Source organism: Agelaius phoeniceus, assembly GCF_051311805.1.
Source record: "Agelaius phoeniceus isolate bAgePho1 chromosome W unlocalized genomic scaffold, bAgePho1.hap1 SUPER_W_unloc_2, whole genome shotgun sequence".
NCBI lineage: Eukaryota > Metazoa > Chordata > Aves > Passeriformes > Icteridae > Agelaius > Agelaius phoeniceus.
Window position 1 is genome coordinate 2830605 of NW_027509867.1, and position 12956 is coordinate 2843560.

The 12956-nt window shown below is 51.7% G+C and overlaps 1 protein-coding gene across 1 annotated transcript; it reads left to right on the top strand.

Annotated features, from left to right (window-relative positions):
* Nucleotides 1-2332: 2332 nt before the first annotated feature.
* On the top strand, nucleotides 2333-3286 carry LOC143692651 (olfactory receptor 14A16-like). Its single transcript, XM_077172899.1, has one exon. The coding sequence runs from the start codon at nucleotides 2333-2335 to the stop codon at nucleotides 3284-3286; it is 954 nt and encodes a 317-aa protein (XP_077029014.1).
* The last annotated feature ends 9670 nt before the right edge of the window (nucleotides 3287-12956 follow it).

Here is a 12956-nt window from a genome sequence, read left to right on the forward strand (position 1 = left end):
TTTGAAAAACCTGCAGTCCCTGCAGGGAGCATGAAGGAGCCCCCAGGGCCATTGCTGAGCAAGGCTCCCCAGGGACTCCTTGCAGCAGATCCTTGAGGCCACTGGGATGTGGGCTAGGGGGGGATGCTGAGGGCAGCACAAGGGGCTGACAGTGCCCAGCCTGGCTGGGGCTGTGCCAGGAGGCCCCAGGGCCTCAGGACAAGGTGTCTCCTCCCAGCCCTTGCTGGCACAGACCCTGCTGTGGCCCAGGCCACCAAGACTTGGCTTCTCTTTGTCCCCACCTGTCATCACTGCCTGCAGTTCTCTGCTCTGCCTGGGGCCTGGGGACACTTGCTCAGTCGTGTCCCTCTCTGGGACCCATTAAAAGTGCAAGAAACTTTGGAGTTGGATTCTGCCTTGGAGTTCTGGAGAGGTTTCTTCAGCTCCCTCTCAGGGACTGATGTTCAGGGCCTGAGCACAAAGCCCCAGAGGCTGATTAAAGTCCTTGTGCTGTGTCTGTGCTGCTGAGCTGGGCTGGGCTCCTGGCACAGAGGCAGCTCCTGGTCACCAAGAAGAGCTTCAAAAGCACATTTCTCTTGATGAGCAGCTCTTGTGCCAGCCCAGCAGGGCTGGGGCACTGCCTGCAGCCAGCCCGGGCACAGCCCAGAGGCACAGAGAGCTTCAATCAGTCAGGGCTGGGAAGGGGCTGAGAAGTGCCTGGGGCACAATCACTGCCAGCCCTAGGCACAGGAACCTCTGGCTGCAGGACAATGCAGCTTCAGCTCCTGGAGCCATCTCCTGCAGCTGGAACATGCCAATGCCTGCAGAGCCTGTGAGTACAACTCTGGGTATTTCTGGTGCAGGGGAGGTGAAATACTCATGAAGTTCTGACATGCTGAGGGGTTCTGATCAGTCATAGACTATTTCCAAGACAAGGATTTTGATAGAAAATAGGATATTTCCTAAGACTTTGTATTCAGTTTCCTACTATTGGACCATGGCAGCAAGGAGGTGATAAATATTAAAGGTTGATTAGGAATTATTATTATGTATGCTGACAAGAGCTTGACACATCCAAACTGTTGCTTTTAGTGACCAGTAGGTTCACAGGAGATCCCTAATGTGCTTTCAGCCACTCTGCCCATGGACAGCAGCAGCATCACCTTTGCTGGAGCCATCAGGCTCAGTCTGAGCTGTCCTTTCTCCAAGCTGCAAACAGAACCTGCCCCCAGCCATTGCCCTGCAAACAGGCAGGGTTCTGTGGGGCCAAGGAGAGTGCACAGAGATTTGGGGGCTGTGAGTGCTGGCAGGGAGAGATCAGGCACAGGGAAACACCTGCAGGAGGGAAATCTGCAGGAAGCAGAGAGGAGATCAGGCAATGAGAGAAAACAAACCCAGCAATGCTGTGGCAGGGAGAGTTGAGAGATGCCCACAGGAGCCCCTGCAGTGCAGCCCCTCCCTCTGAACAAGCCCCCTCCCTCCTGTGCCCCAGCCAAGCCTCTGCCCTCAGGGCCGGGGCTCCAAGGTGTGCAGCCCCTCCTGTGCAGGCAGAGCTGCAGCAGAGCCGTGGGGCAGCTCTGCAGCCCCGGGCCCAGTTCCCTCTGCAGAGCACAGGGCTGGGAGCAGCTGCCCGGCCCTGGGGGCTCTGGCAGGGGGCACAGCTGGCTCAGGGTGACGCTGTCCCCAGGGCCCGGCTCTGGGCAATGCTGTCAGGGCAGCCAGGGAAGGAGCTGCATCTCCCTCAATCCAATGCCATCAGAAGGACACTTGGATGTCTCCCTGAGATTTCAGTCCAAGCTGGGAGCTCCAATCCAGGGTGCAAACCTGTCCTAGAGCATCTCTGAGTTATGAGATTGATGGGCAAAGGCAGAGGTGTTGTGACACTGAAAATGCTGCTGGGTTGGTGAAATGAGCAACGTGAGTCCTTGGCCACAAATGTGGAGCTGGGCTGTGGTGGAAACATCTCCTCTAAGCTGTACCTGGGCAATTTTAAAGGGAAATATGGGGAGGTGATCACCCTCCAACTGGCAAAGGTTAAAGCCCAGCGAAATTCTGAACAGGTCAGAATGACAGACAATGTCCACTAGCTCTCCACTTATCACTTTGCCTCTCAGAACATGCTCTCTATTCCCTAAGGGCAGTAGAAATGGTGAGTGTTTCTGATATTCAAGAATGCCAGGAGAGGTATGGGGAAGCTTTAAAGTAAACACCAGAATTCTTAAAAACAGAAGTGTATCTATGTGTGTTCCATGGTAGGTGTATGAGAAAAGGCTTTGATTTTGTTTGCAGGTGTCTCCTCTAACTCTTCACTGTCCTTTCTCCATGAACAGGTGCCCATGTGCAGCCGGAGCAAATGTCCAACAGCAGCTCCATCAGGCACTTCCTGCTGCTGGCACTGGCAGACACGCGGCAGCTGCAGCTCCTGCACTTCTGCCTCTTGCTGGGCATCTCCCTGGCTGCCCTCCTGGGCAACGGCCTCATCATCAGCGCCGTAGCCTGCGGCCACCACCTGCACACGCCCATGTTCTTCTTCCTGCTCAACCTGGCCCTCGCTGACCTGGGCTCCATCTGCACCACTGTCCCCAAAGCCATGCACAATTCCCTCTGGAACACCAGCAACATCTCCTACTCAGGATGTGCTACTCAGGTTTTTTTCCTGATCTTCTTCATTGGAGCAGAATATTTTCTCCTCACTACTATGTGCTATGACCGCTACGTGTCCATCTGCAAACCCCTGCACTACGGGACCCTCCTGGGCAGCAGAGCTTGTGCCCACATGGCAGCAGCTGCCTGGGCCAGTGCCTTTCTCAATGCTCTCATGCACACGGCCAATACATTTTCCCTGCCCCTGTGCCATGGCAATGCCCTGGGCCAGTTCTTCTGTGAAATCCCACAGATCCTCAAGCTCTCCTGCTCCAAATCCCACCTCAGGGAATTTGGGCTCATGGCTGTCAGTGCCTTTTTAGGACTCGGTTGCTTTGTGTTCATTGTTTTCTCCTACGTGCAGATCTTCAACGCTGTGCTGAGGATCCCCTCTGAGCAGGGACGGCACAAAGCCTTTTCCACCTGCCTCCCTCACCTGGCTGTGGTCTCCCTGTTTGTCAGCACTGTCATGTTTGCCTACGTGAAGCCCCCCTCCATGTCCTCCCAATCCCTGGATCTGGCCCTGTCAGTTCTGTACTCGATGGTGCCTCCAGCCCTGAACCCCCTCATCTACAGCCTGAGGAACCAGGAGCTCAAGACTGCAGTGAGGAGACTGATGACTGGTTTCAGAAACATTAAACTGCTAGCGAATATCTGTAAATAGATTGTAATAAAAGTAAACTTTGATACTTCTTCTTGGTTTCAGAGGTTCTATTTCTTTGTTTCAGGTTTTTCATATTTTCCGCAAAGTAATGTCATTGTTTGTGCCATTTCTCTTTTTGTTTCTCTCCTCCTTCTCTGTGGCCACGGACTGTGTCCGTGAGGGGCTGCATTCTCAGTGCCTTTAAAGCAACTAAAGGATCTCCCAGCAGAGTTTTCTGCAGAGATGCCCTTGTGTTGCCTTCTCTGGAGCTGCAGCAGCAGTGTCTGTGTGCAGAGCTGTGGCAGATCAGTGCTGGCCCAGCAGCTGTGCCCAGCAGCAGCAGCAGCAGCAGCACTTGGTGTTGCCAGTGCTGCTGCCGTGGCCCTGCCCCGCTGCCCTGGTGGCCCTGGTGTTGCTGCAGGGCCTGAGTGCTCTCGGGGCCGGGCACAGCCCTGGGGGTGGCAGTGCCGGGGCTGCAGCAGGGCCAGGCCATGGGCACTGCTGGGGCAGCGCTGACGCCTCAGGCCAGGCCCTGGGGGCTCCAGGCTCCTTGCCCAGGCTCTCTCAAGAACACGGCCAGGCCAATGCTCAGCACAGAAACCCCCGTCAGCAGCCCCAGGCTGGCCGTGGGCAGGCTGGGGGCAAACAGCATGGCTGGGGCTCTGCAAGGGCCCTGGGGCAGACGGGAAGGAGCAGCGGAGCAGGGGCTGATCCATGCCCAGTGCGCTGCACAGCCCAGGGCAGCGTCCCAGAGCGTCCTCATGCAGCTGCCAACAACATCCCCCCTCTGCAGCCCTGGCCTCTCCCCCAGCTCACACAGGTGCCCCATCCTTGCAGGCACAGACACGGCAGCACTGCCTCAGCAGCCCCTGTTTGCATTGCACACAGCAGGGCCAGCACCCCCATGCTGTTGCTGTGGGGACATGAAGCTGAGGGAGCACAAATGCCATCAGCCCCTGGGGCCAGCAAGGCCTGGGGGACACCAGGGAAACCACTCAGCTTTGTCCTGGCCTCTGCACTCAGCCAGAAAGTTTGTTCCCATCAGCTGGGAGTTTCCTGTGCCACTGCAGAAGCTGTTGCTCAGCTGCCTGGCAGCCACCGCCAAACTGCCCTCAACATTTCCTGTGTGCCACCTTTGCTTTCTTTCCTCTTTCCTGTTACAAATGTCTTCATGTTGCCCCCCTTTTCCTGCAAACAGCCCTGCAAACAGCCCATCCCTGTTTGCCCTTTCCTCTATGGCCCCACTCCCCATTGCAGTTCCTGACTTGGCCCCATGGGAACGTCCCTTGGGCAGCAGGATCATCCTACAAGTGCTGCAGGAATTGTCTGCAGGCTCCTGCAGTGCCTGCTGCTGCTCCCTTGCCAGAGGCACCCCAGGCCAGGGGGCACATCTGGGCTGCTGTGTCTGCCTCTGGGGCTCCCTGTTCTGGGCAATGAGGAGGAGCTGCAGAGGCTCTGCAGGACTGACAGGATGGGCTTTGGGGCTGGCAGGAGAAGCTGAGGGACCTGGGCTGCTGGAGCTGCTGAAGAGGAGGCCCAGGGCTCATCCTGCAACTGCTCCAAGGGTGGTTTCAGGGAATCCCAGAATCAGCAGGGTTGGAAAAGTCCTTGGAGATCATCAAGTCCAACCTGTGCCCTGACACTGCCTTGTCTCCCTTGAGCCTCCTCTTCTCCAGGATAAACAACCCCAGCTCCCTCAGCCACTCCTGACAGGACTTGTGCTCCAGACCCCTCCCCAGCCTTGTTGCCCTTCTCTGGACATGCTCCAGCCCCTCCATGTCCTTCCTAAATTGAGGAGCCCAGAAATGGACACAGCACTCGAGGTGCTGCCCAACCAGTGCCAAGCACAGGGGAAGAATCACTGCCCTGCTTCTGCTGGCCACACCATTCCTGATCCTGGCCAGGAGCCATTGGCCTTCTTGCCCACCTGGGCACACTGCTGCCTCATGTCCAGCCTGCTGTCCATCCGTCCCTGCAGGTCCCTTTCTGCCTGGCTGCTCTCCAGCCACTCTGTCCCCAGCCTGTAGAGCTGCAGGAGTTGTTGTAGCCAAAGTGTAGGACCCAGCACTTGGACTTGTTAAACCTCACCTTGTTGGATTTGGGCCCTGGATCCAGCCTGTCCAGGGCCCTGTGTAGAGCCCTCCTACCCTCCAGCAGATCCACACTCACACCCAGCTTGGTTTCATCTGCAAATTTGCTGATGCTGAACTCAATCCCCTCATGCAGACCATCAGTGCAGATATTGAAATCCACGCTGGCTGGCTCTGATCCCTGGGCCATCCTGTGGGTGCCCTGGGATGGCACTCAAGGTGATCTGTTCCATAACCTTGCCGGGCACCCAGGTCAGGCTGACAGGCCTGGAGTTCCCCAGCTCCTCCTTCCAGCCCTTCCTGGGGATGGGCTCACACTGGCACCTCCAGTGCTCTGGGACCTCCCTGCTGAGCCAGGACTGATGGTAAATGATGGAGAGCAGCTTGGGGAGCTCATCCACAGCTCCCTCATCCCCCTAGGATGGATTCCATCTGATCCCATACACCTGTGAGCATCTGAGTGGCTCAGCAGGTCAGCAGCTGCTTCCTCCTGGATTCCAGGGGGCTGTTCTGCTCCCTGTGCCCATCTACCAGCTCAGGAGAACACTTGTCCTGAGGACAACCTGTCCTAATATTGAAAATTGAGACAAACAAGGTGTTAAGTAGCTTAGCCATTTCCTTGTCTTTAGTTACTATTTTCTCCACTTTATCTAAGAAAGAGTAGAGGTTCTCCTTCTCCCTCCTTTTTGCTATTAAATTTTATATAAAAACTACTTCACATTTTTTTTACAGATGCTGCCAGGTTAATTTCTAATTCAGCTTTAACCTGTCAACTTTTTTTTCTGTATAACCTAACTACATCCTTAAACACTTTCTGAGTTAATGGTCCTTTTTCCCCCTGAGTTCCCACAAAAGCTCCATGGACAGCCAGGACAGTCCTTTTTCTCACCAGCTCATCCTTTGCCACACTGGTACAGGCTGTTCCTTCCCCCTTAAGATTACTTTCTTGAAATGTGTCCATCCTTCCTGGACCCCTTTTTTTAATGGCTGTTTCCCTTAAAAGAATCCGTACATGATTCGGTACTCCCCAAATCAGCATCCTAAACAGGCCAAAGCCTGCCCTTCCTAATTCCAGTGTCAGCAATAAAGAGATTGAACTGACCAGGCCCCAACCCTGAGCTGTGGGGACAACCCTGAATGTGATTCCATTTCTGAGCTGCTCTGAGTGGCCGGGATTGAATGAGGGAAATGGTGGTGTGGGGGTAGGGACAAAGTCTGATTGATTGTAAGCCATGAAGGGTCTGGATTTTCATACCAGTCTGGATTTTCATACCTGTTCAAACTTCATGAGGAGGTGCTAGGGATAAATATCAACTGGACATTGCTGATATCAATCCATAAACCGGAGAAGGTAAAAGGACAGAACAGTTCTCTCTGCATTGTTTCCAATATTTTATATTCACCTCGAATATACTTCTGAAATCTGACTAATTAGCCAATAAGAATTGAAAACTTAAATTTTTCCCAAGGGCTTTTCTTCTTCCGGCGTTTTGAAAAAATGTTTATGAGCTTCTCTCACTGAATTCCTGAACTGAAGAGCTCAAGAAAGACAAGGCCTCTGGAGTAGGAAAATTCATCAGCAACCTCCAAGTGGCTGCAGATCAATCCCCATGAGAGCAGCAATGAACAGAAATGGGCACAGCTTTGTGGCTGCCCCAGCTTTGGCATGGGCCCTGGGCCTGGAGCAGGAGCAGCTCTTGAGGGCCCCAAGGCTGGGGCTCTGGTGCTGCCCTGGGCAGATGGGATGGCAGCAGGGGCTGCAGAGCTCTCAGCACCTCAGCCCCAGGGGAGCAGGGCAGCCAGGGAGCCTCCTTTGGCCTTGGCCAAGCACCTTCCCCCATGGCTGGGGCTGAGTCCTGTGGCAGCTGCAGCTGCTGCTGTGCCCTTGGCAGGGGCTGAGGCCATGGGGCCAGTGCCCAGAGCAGCCTGGCCTGAGCAGAGCTGTGGGGCCAGAGCCGGCTGGGCTGGGCTGGGCTCAGAGAGGCCCTTGGTGCTGCCCAGAGCTCAGGGCAGCTGGCAGAGCTTGCAGGGAGCTGGGCTGGGCTCCGAGAGCGTGGCCCAGAAACCATCAGTGTCCATCTCAGCCTGGCTGAGCGTGCAGGGGCAGGACTCAGGCCAGGCCTTGTGGGGCAGGGCCAGCGCCTGTGCAAGGCATTGCAAACAGGCAAGTGGCCCAGAGAGGAGGCTGCTCTGTGCCCTTGGTAGCAGGGACCGAGCAGGGAGGGGGCCCAGGACATTTGTCAGCGCCAGCCTCTGTGCCCATGCGTTGGCAGCCCTGGCTGCTGAGCCCAGCTTTGGCCTGGGCTGAGTTTGGCTGTGGCCCAGCTCCATCCTCCTGCGGGGCTCAGGGCCTGTTCCCGGCCATGGCCAGCCCTGGCTGCCTCTCTGCTGGCCCAGAGGCCGGCAGAGCCCGGGGCAGGGCTGTCTGTGCAGCCCCACAGGTGCCAGGGGCTCTGCAGGAGCTGGCAGAGGCTGCCCAGCAGGGAGGCCATGGGGCACAGAGCCCCAAGGCTGCTGTGGGCACCACGGCACAGGGGCCGTTCCCAGCCGCAATGCTCCTGGCCTGGGCTGGGCCTGCACAGGGGCTGGGCCACCATGGCTGGGCCAGCACAGGGCCACAAAGGGGCCACGCAGCCGCTCACGGGGCTGACAGCAAGGCCAGGCACACCCAAGCAATTGCTGAGCATGGCCTGCGCTGGCCAGGCCTGACTGTGCCAAAGGCACAGCTCAGCTGCCCTTGGGGGCTGCAGCAACACTCCAGAGCCCAAAGAGCCTCCATGGCTGGGCTGGAGACCAAGGCTGCAGCAGGGAAATGCAGGGCTGCTGCAGGATGGGGAGGCCATTGAATTCCAGCACACACCTCAGCTCTCTGATGATCCCAGCACCATGCTGGGCCCTGTTTCAGACTGGAGCAGACCAGATGTTGATGGGACAGGAGCCCTGCGGGGCTGTCAGGGACCTGCAGCTTTCAAGGTGCTCTGCTCTCCCTCAGGTGCTCTCGGAGAGATCCAATCCCAGCTGGGCACCTCAGGGCACAAGTGGCACTGCCTGTTCATGGGCACACAACTGATGTCAGCCTGGACAGGGGCACAGGTGTTAGTACCTGTTAGTTTCATAATATAGAAGCAAATCTTTATTATCTGTGTCATCTGAGTACTTTTAAGGAAGGGCAAAGTTTTCCCATCAGAAACAGGCATTTCCTGGAAGTGTACTGATGGCAGGAGAAGAAATACTGATCTTGCCCTCTACCTGCTTCAGCAATATTCAGTCTATTATTTAATCTTTCTTTTCCATCAGGTGTTTCCAGCTCTCCTGTTCAAATGGCCATGTCTAAGGACATCTCTTCTCTTAGAGCAGGTGGATCTATGTACTTCCTGCTGCTCCCAGATTTGCTCCTCTAGATCCTCTCTGATCATTCAAGTGCCTCTCAACTGACTGGTTTCATGCTTTGAGCTGTAATAAGTTGCCAAATATTATGAAGTTGAAATAAATACATAATTAAACATCATCTCAATTGTGTTTGTATTTATCACAGTATTGTGTTTTCTTATGTCTTTGTCTGTAACTGTTCCTGTACAGAAATCCCTTGGGGATCTGGACATGTCAGATGCTGCTCGGACATCCCAATGAGCTGAGGGAAGAGCTGTGATGGTTATTAAACTGTCCAAATGTTCAACTTGTGTTTGTTGGCAAGAAACCTTTCTATGCCTCTGAGTGTCACCAGGCCCTGAGCCCAAAGGACACAAACCTGATGAGTTGTGGTTCCCACTGCAGGGGCTGCACTTGGACCTTGGCTCTGCACAGGAGAGCTCTTCATCCCCTTTCTCTCTTTTCCTCCCTCTGGGCATGGAGGGAGCTCCTGACTTCAGCCAGTGACTCGTGTGTGCAAAGAGCAAATCTGGGCAGAATTGGGGCAGGGAGGGTTTGGGGGGACCTTGGAATCTGTGCTGGGAACAGAAGGTGTTATCCATTACTCTGAGACTGTCTGCTGTGCAAAGTGGATTTAATATCCAGCAGAGGAATGACTTTTGCATTGGATGGAGCTGTGCCTTCCCTTGGCTTTGTTGGCTGACAAGAAATGAACATCCCTCTGTGTCTCGGGCAGCTCCTTCTGCAAGGAAAGCAGGTGGGAGTTGGAGCCAAGGAGCTGAAAGCTGCAGGTGCAGACTGGGCTGGAGGGAGCTGAGATTTGCACAAGGCTGCTCTGAATGCCAGGGCTTGGATGGGGGAAATGGTGGGGTGGGGGTAGGGACAGAGTCTGAAGCCATGAAGGGTCTTGAATTTAATATCCATTCAAACTGCATGAGGAGGTACTTGGATTCAGTGTCAATTGGAGATTGCACATATCAATGAATTAACAGGAAACAAAACTAAACAGGACCTAAAAATGTTTTCTCGCTGTCTTTTTAAATATCATGTATTCACTTTGAATACACTACTGACATCTACTTAACCACATGTGATTTGAAAATTAAAATCAAATTATTCCCAGAGGCCTGGCTTGTTCAGGTGTTCTGAATGTTCATGAGCCCTGGGACACTGAATTCCTGCACTGAAGAGCTGAAGGCTGAACAAGCCTCTGGAGCAGGGAAATTCAGCAGCAGCCTCCAAGTTGCTGAGGATGTCAGCAGCCCCCAGTGAGGCCATCCCTGCCCAGAGACCGTGGGGGAATGGGCAGACAAGGAGAGCGTCCCTGGGGCTGGGGCAGCACAACTCAGAGGCACCAGTGGCTCCAGCTGGGCAATGGAGTGTGGAATGTGGCTGGGAAAGCCCTGCCTGGGCTGGGCCAAGCAGCACACACAAGCCCTGACTCCCATCCCCCAAACAACTCTCTCAAGGAGACATTTAAAAGGAATTACAATTGTTTGTGTCCTCTGAGTCGCTTGCACTGGAGGAATACTGACATGAGATTCTCAGGAGCTCAAAACAACAAAGCAGCATTTACTGGCAACTTTAGAAAATCAGAGAAACTTTGCAAAATGTTTATCATGATATTTTACTGGTTCTGGTTATTAATTTAAGATTTTTCTAATCTTGAGATTTCTTAATGTATTGATGAGCGTGATGTGTTTTAATGTCGCTTAATATTTATGTATTTTGTTCTGAAATAGGATTATGAGAAAGGTAAAGTAGGTCTAAAATTTTAAAAGGGTATAAAGAAAATATCAATAAAAGCAGCCTAAAAAAAAAAAGGTAGTGAGAATTGAAATAAACTCTTTGGAACAATTTTTTTCTTTACAACTTTTTCTTTTTACTGACAATGTAAAGAAATTAAACTTAAAATTTCTAGTTAGTTTACTATTTCTAGAATAGTCTTTTTTTAGTTTACTTTGGGAGAGAAGTTTTTCTTGTTAAGGTTATGGAGATTTTTTTGCCAGTGGAAAAATTACGGTTTTTGTGGTTCTTAATTCTGTCATGCATAAGAGTTGTCTGGGGAACTTTGTTACTGTGAAATTGTTTTTATTGCCAGAAGCTTTTTTACAGCTTGTGGATGGGCCATGGGAACTTATGGGGTGCTGTTTTAAAGATTAGTTCTTTAAGGGTAAAAGTTTTTATTTTTACTTTTAATTTTTTTTTATCTCTGGAAATAGAGATCTTCTCTTGGGGGTACTGGATTATGTTTTTATCTTTTCCTGTTTAAACTTTTTATGAAATTACAGTTATTTTAACTTTTTTTTTTTAGTATGCAGGTTTTTGTTTGATAATAATCTAAATATTTTTATTTTTTTCTAATTTAAGTGCTATAAAAAAAGAATTTTTTTCTTTATCATTTACAAGAGGATTTTATTTTTAAGATTAAGGTATTTTTTCTTATTTTTTATTGGGGATTTCATTTCTTCTTTACTGACTTTGATGGTTTTATAATTTTTTTATATGTTTGTATTTTGTTATTTCCTTTTACTTGCGGGAGGACTGAAGTATTGAAAGGGTAACACCTGACCTGCCAGTAACTTGTAGTTGAAGTTGTGGCTGGGTTGTGTTAGGATTGGTTTTATGGTTGATTTTTGTGGGGTTTTTTGTTTAATTTTAGTTGTAGGGTTATTTTGTATGGGTTGTAAGTTTTAGGGATTTTTGGTTTTAGTTGTGTTGGGGAGAGGAACTTCATGGTAAGATTTTAATAGCTGTGGTTGGCTTTGTTCTGTTTGGGGTTTTGTAGCCTCTTTTGTTTTCCTGTTTGGGAGTTGTTGGGGTTTGATTTGGTCAGAATGGGGCCAATGGGTGTGGGGGGGCAGCCTGGAGAGGGGGGAAGGGGCTCAGCCCATGGCAGGGTTGCTTGGTTTGGTTTGGTTTGGTTTGGTTTGGTTTGGTTTGGTTTGGTTGAGATGGGGGCCAGGGCCGGGGCCCGCTGCTTCTTTGTTGACTGGAAAAGAAAGAGGAGGTTTCTGGGTTTTTTCATCTTTAACATTTGTGTTTCACAGAGGCATGTTCAGTATCTCAGTGGTTTAACAGATTGTCAGTTACACAAAAAGTTTTGTATTACTTTTTAAAATTCTTCTCATGTCAAACTACAATAGACATTCAATCAACAAAAAACATTTCTGAAAGCATTGACTTGGCCCATTCATCTTCACAAACTCTAAGCTTGTTCAATTTCATGTTAATCAAAATTTGCAAGAGGAAGAGAAGAAGAAGACACAGAAAGAGAGAAAGACAAAAAAGATGCAGAAAAGCACACACACAGCTACCAACTCCTGGATTCCAGCACCGTTCAGATGGAAATTCCAAGAGGAGGTAGGGTCAAGATGTGTGCTTGCCTTGCGGTCAGCCTTCAATACCCCTTGGTCTTCCTGGGCCCTTCCCCCAGGTGGGGCTTGGGCTCATTTGGTCCCTCAGGAGCTGGGCTGGGGCTGCAGAGGTGGCTGTGGAGCATTGCCTGTGCTGTGCCAGGGACTGGCAGCCACTGCTGGGCTGGGATAGAGGCTCTGGGGGGATTGGGGTTCCAGGGCAGGGCACAGCTGGTCCTTCCTCCCCCAGAGACAAAATCCTTTGAGCCACAATCTCCTCCAGGCTGTCACAACAGATCATGTTGGAGATGAAATCCCAATTCTGGCCATGGGCACCTGGACAAGAAGGGCAGTTCTTTTTCCATAGGAAGGAAAGCACAGAGCTCCAGTGTTTGGACGGTAGGTGAAAGCCTCACTATGCTAAGGCCATCCAGACTTGTCAGCAATGCCAGATTTTTTCTGGATTTAAGGAATTTTGGAGGTGGATCCATAATCTCAACCATGGGCACCTGCAGAAGCAGGAAAGTTCTTTTCCATAGGAAGGAGAGCATGGAGCCTTCCCCAGGGATTTGGGGACGGGTGAGACCTGACCCTTGTGAAACCATTAACAGCCAGACTTGTCCTGGCAATATTCCTATTGGAACTATCCTTGGATATAAGGAAATTTGGAGATGAAATCCCAATTCTGGCCATGGGTACCTGGAGGAGAAGGACAGTTCTTTTCCATAGGAAGAAAAGCACGGAGCCCCAGTGCTTCAGCAGCAGATGAGAAGAGACCCTCAACATGCCAAGGTCAGCTGGACCAGTCAGGCAGCCCCTGGGAGGCCAAACCAGCCAGATCTGTTCTGTGTTCCCTTGGTTTTGTGGGGCCCTAGA

Excerpts from the sequence above, each read along its gene's own strand:
- LOC143692651 (XM_077172899.1), top strand. The coding sequence starts at position 2,333 with ATGTCCAACAGCAGCTCCATCAGGCACTTCCTGCTGCTGGCACTGGCA.